Raw genomic sequence first — 5367 nt, forward strand, 5'->3', positions numbered from 1 at the left:
AATATTGTTAGTCTGTATCTGGTGGCACTAAATTGCTAGTGGTATTGTCATTGGTGCCATTGTCGTGTGGTGCTAGTGGTATTGGATTTGGTACAATTACCGAATAGGATGCAACTTGCTAGACTTGAGTCCAGTCCTCGTTTACCGAGTTTAGGGTTAGGGTTTAGGGTTGGGGTAGGGCAGTCTTGTAATAAGACAATCGCTCCGTGGTATTGTCATTGGTCACTTTCGGTATCGCCTTCTGTGTCATCTGCCTGCTTTTCGGTTTTAAATTGAAGACACATTTTACCACCAAAATATTGTGCCCTGTCATATTGCGATCGCGATAATGAAAATTTATCACGACATATGATAATAACATTATTGTGAACATACCTAGTAGATGCACCCACCCATTGGCACAGGTATGGTATTTATTGTATGACACATTTTGTGATTTCCCCCACTATCATGGTGTCCCTTTTGTGTCAGAGGGTGTGAGTGCATGCCAATGGAACGGCCAAAAACTATTTGCTCGAGAAGTCTAGCCAAGAATTTGCTCACCGATAGCTTCACATTCTAGGCTAGAGACCACTGCATTCAAACTGTAGTTGGATTTGCTGAAGTATGATGCTGTGTAAGCAATAACACATGGAAGATCTAAGTAAACACAGCCGATAGCGACAAAAATGTTGCTAAAATTACACTTCATCCAAATTTTAGACTGTCCAAAATAGGCAAATCTTGCTCAAAACATACAGTTGACTCATCAAAATGACTTTCATCCAAATTTCATTCAACATTAATTATAACAGAATATATAGCTCCGGTCCAAAAATTGCACCGCTGTCCGACCGAAAAATGATAGCAATGCACTCTAGCATCGATTGCATAACTATCGTGTGAAAATTTGAAGCTAGAGTTCTCAAGCAATCCATTATAAATACTCAAGTCCATTATCTGATATCGCAAACTTTTGTGACATCACACGGATACTAGTACAAGGAACTTATACGATGTCCTCATTCACTAACTGATACTGTCTGTCCATCGTATAAGACTGTTACCGTACGGCAATGTGGTGAAGGAATATTACACAGTCAAGAATAGGCTCCATCATTTTTTTATTATGATCCCTCCCAGTCTCCCGAAACATCAAAACATCAAATGCGTTGCACTTATACTTACTTAAGACTGTCCTTTTTCACATAAAGTTTGGTTAGTACCCGTCATGCATGTGACGTGACACAGCTAAAATAATTGACCGGGAATCAGGGATCGTTAAAACGTCAACAAATTTCAAAACACAGAAAGCAGTAAACTTAATGGCCAGCGGTCCGAATTTTGAGCCATACAAGTTTACGTGGTGAACTACACGGATACCTACCAAAATGCTACTTTAGAATAATCTGGATATTCAGTCCCAGAACAAAATATTCATTTATGATCATGTTCTGGTTTAAACTGCATCTGCAATGCTCTAATGCTGGTTTCATACTACCCTGCCGCTTGCGAGAGCGGCGTAAGCGCACGCGTATTGCAGACAAGCGGACACAATCAAGGCTTGTCATTGGTTGAAACGCCCTGCCGCTTGTGCCGCAGCGGCAAGCGGCAGGAAAGTATGCTGGAGGCTTAACATGTCTAATGACGTACATGTAATGAGCATGATGAGTATAGACTATTAGTACGAGGAACCCATACCGTACTTAGCTCTGCTAGTACGGTATGGGTTGATCTGTATGCAGAAAGCGAGTGCAACGTAATTTCAATGGAGCAATTAATAAACAGTACAAGGCTCCAGAAGCTTAAATATCTGCATGTTTGTCATAATATTAATTACACGGGTTGTTGTACTTCTTACCTAAACATTCATGTTTGAAATTGTAATTAATACTCCATTATGAATCCAGAAAAAATAAGTTTCCAGAGCACACAATTCCAATGCAAGTTAAACTTTTATTCCCGTAAATATGAAATATCACATGATCAGGTGTCACGTGGTACATGTCAGCGCTACGTCATTGGCTCTGACTGGCAAAGCGATGACGTCACTCTGTTTACGCTGTTTTTATGACTTTGATTTTAGGGCCGTAAGCTTGCACGCGTGCGAATTTTTTAGATCGTTTTTCATCTTTTTGGTGATTGTACATGCAATGCAGCATATGGTTCTTTTCATAAGGAACACAGGATTAGTTTGATGAACAATTTAGAGTGAGTATAATGTGTAATTTACTGACAATCGATGCACTCAAACTGAGATGCCTCTTCTGTGCAAACTTAAAATAGGGCAGCATCAATAACGAAAATGTCATACCGATAAATGACACGTCTGTTTTGCCCGTTTTTTTAAGTTTGCCTTGCGAACTAATAGACTATGCATCAGGCTTCCCGTTAGTGTGCGTCATTGCGTCCAGACGCGTATTTTACAAATTTGGACGCAAGTTCACATGGCTAATCAAGTATTTTGCGTCCATGTGGACGCGAGACAAAACTTTCGAAATTTAATCATTAATTGATGATAAAAATAAGAAATTGTTTTATTTTTACGATAATAAAAGCCCCAAAATTTTTACCAACCTGCTAAGAATTGAAGTAAATTCTGCAATATTTGTAAATGCAGCGTCAGGAAATCGTGCACTTTTTGCATGCTTTCCGTCGCGATCGCTGTTTGATGGGGAAAGTCCCAATTGATGCAATTGTTTGTTTACAAAGCATGCTGAACTGACGACGTGCAGTTAATGTTTATTTAGTTATTTATCACAACCTGACAATATTCAGTTTTTAATATTTTAAGTTTATTTTTCATAAATAATCTACGTTTCCTTTATTAGTATTATTGTTACGATGAATAAAAGCAATTTTAAAGACAAAATCCAAATGATAACCTTTTTTTGTATTATTTGTGGCAGCGTGTGTTTTAGCTTTTATAGCATCATCAACAACACGTGGATCAAGTAAAAGTAAAACCGGAAGTAAAAGTACGAAAATTTGCTAAAGATTGACAGACTTTGCGCATGTTTTTGCAGCTGTTTCTGACCATGTTTCGGACAAAAACTGATGGGTCATTATTTCTCAATTCACCCAATGGAAAACACCTCACCCCCTTCAAATTTGTTCAAAATTGGTATACATGTTGATTTTTGGTGGCAAAGCTCAAATTTCAAATTTTAGCTTAATCGGACGTACGGTTTTCGCGCTATGCCTCGCCCATTTTTCGTGATTTCGGCGAATAACGGTGCGCTCTTCAATATTGTCGGGACCATATCTCCATAACTGTAGGTCCTACTGAGCCGAAATTGGTGTCATTTTTTAGCTAATCTCTCAAAGAATCCAAATCTGCTTTCATTTAGTATGTAGGAGTAAGAGAAAAAATATGACCTTCTTTCCTGTACTTTGACCTTGAATTTGACCTTGTTGCCCACGTGACCGCGAGGCGAATTTGCATTGAAATTATACCCCCATATGTTGTCTACAAAATATAAAAAAATTAGAGGGGTAATATTTTTTGTTTTCTTGCTAGGCTTTCACAAAGCAAGCATGTAGGTGAAAACACATGTATGTAGGTGAAAACACATGTATTTAATGCATGTACATATAGGCCTATACAATTTTGACCTATATTAGGCCAAATAAAAAAATAAACATGTTTCACGTCCCCTCCCGCTTCCTTTTTTGAGGTTTTCTCAAATAAATTTTTATTTTTGAAATTCAGTTATAACTTTTCAAAAAATATGTCTAGGAAGTTGGGATGCTTTCTATAGCCTTGTTAAGATACAAGAAACATTTTAGGAAGGTTTTGTGATCATTAGAGGGGGTGTAACTCTCAGAACAACAAATAAAAAAGGGCCTCCTCCTTTTTCCAGGCATTCTTGTATGTACGGATTGTACGCTAAAACAGCTCAAGTATGGGTATTTACACCAATTTTGAAATAAAAAAAATAAAATAAAAAGCCTCCTCTTCCTCCTTTTTTTCGAAAACCCGGACGTGAAACATGTTTTATTTTTTACTTAGCCTTATAATAGTATCATGTGTACAGTATACTGAGCTTACATGCAAAATTACAGTTTATCAACCACATGCTTGCTTTATGAAAGCCTAGCAAGAAAACAAAAAATATTACCCCTCCAATTTTTTGATATTATGTAGACAACATATGGAGGTGTAATTCCAGCGCAAATTCGCCTCGCGGTCACGTGAGCAACAAGGTCAAATTCAAGGTCAAAGTACAGAAAAAAAGGTCATATTTTTTCTCTTCCTCCTACACACTAAATGATAGTAGATTTGGATTCTTTGAGAGATTAGCTAAAAAATGACACCAATTTCAGCTCAGTAGGACCTACGGTTACGAAGATGTGGTCGCGACAATATTGATGTGCGCGCCATTTTTCGCCGAAATCGCGAAAAATGGGCGGGCATAGCGTGAAAACCGTACGTCCTATTAAGCTAAAATTTGAAATTTGAGCTTTGCCAGCCAAAATCACCCTGTATACCAATTTTGAACAAATTTGAAGGGGGTGAGGTGTGAAATCATACTTTTTTTGGGTGATTTGAGAAATAATGACCCTGATGCAGAAATGAGAAAAATTATCATTGCGACTGGAGGTGGAATATCACGGCGAAAATGTTATTTTAACAATCAACATTTGATGAGGTAGACCGGGGTACGTGTGTTAGCAACGAGGGGTTGCCGTTGCGTTTCCCGGTATGATTGATCGTGAATTTCAGATGGACGCACAAAAATCTGTCTGGACACAAGTTTTTTCAATCTTGTCAGCAAACTTGCGTCACACATGACGCACATTTTAAAACCCTTAACGGGAACCCTGCTATGCATGTCACTATTGTCAGACTGAGACAAATTCACTGCCGATCGACTGGTTTTTTTTTTAAGCTTACCTGTTACAATTTGTAAACATGATTCTCGATTACTGCTGATGATCGCTAACTCCTGATTAAGTAAATCTTGTTCAGTAGGGCATGATTGTGAATCGCCTTCATGAAATTTATCCATAGTTTCTTCTGCAACGTAAATAAGTCAACTTTTCAACTATAAATCTCGTCAATTGTCATGATTGTGAAATCACACACATGGGTTTATTTTGGGTCAAAGGTTACACAAAGGTCAGAGTTGAGGAACCACTTCACATCAATTAGAGTTGAATATTTAACCGCAAATTTGTGTTGACTTGAATGAAGTGGGATTAATTCTTTATCTTGATATTTATGTATTATATTTGTCATTTTTACTTTCAATTTTATTTTTTGGTTAAGTTATTTGCCAGTTTTGATGGAATTTTACAAAGAACTACTTTATCTCATTGTTGCTAAGGCGGCCTGATCTTGTAATCATTTGGAAGTTACTCGGCTACGTTAAAAAGATTTTGATG

The 5367-nt window shown here is 37.6% G+C and overlaps 1 protein-coding gene across 1 annotated transcript in view; it reads right to left on the minus strand.

Annotated features, from left to right (window-relative positions):
- Window positions 1-5094, minus strand: part of LOC140137956 (tetratricopeptide repeat protein 27-like) — a 33277-nt gene extending 28183 nt beyond the window's left edge. Inside the window, 1 exon segment of the mRNA XM_072159774.1 lies at window positions 4877-5094. Coding sequence (XP_072015875.1) covers window positions 4877-4991 — 115 coding nt within the window. The 5' untranslated portion in view covers window positions 4992-5094.
- Window positions 5095-5367: the final 273 nt, after the last annotated feature.

Source organism: Amphiura filiformis, chromosome 2 (genome assembly GCF_039555335.1).
Source record: "Amphiura filiformis chromosome 2, Afil_fr2py, whole genome shotgun sequence".
Taxonomy (NCBI): Eukaryota; Metazoa; Echinodermata; class Ophiuroidea; order Amphilepidida; family Amphiuridae; genus Amphiura; species Amphiura filiformis.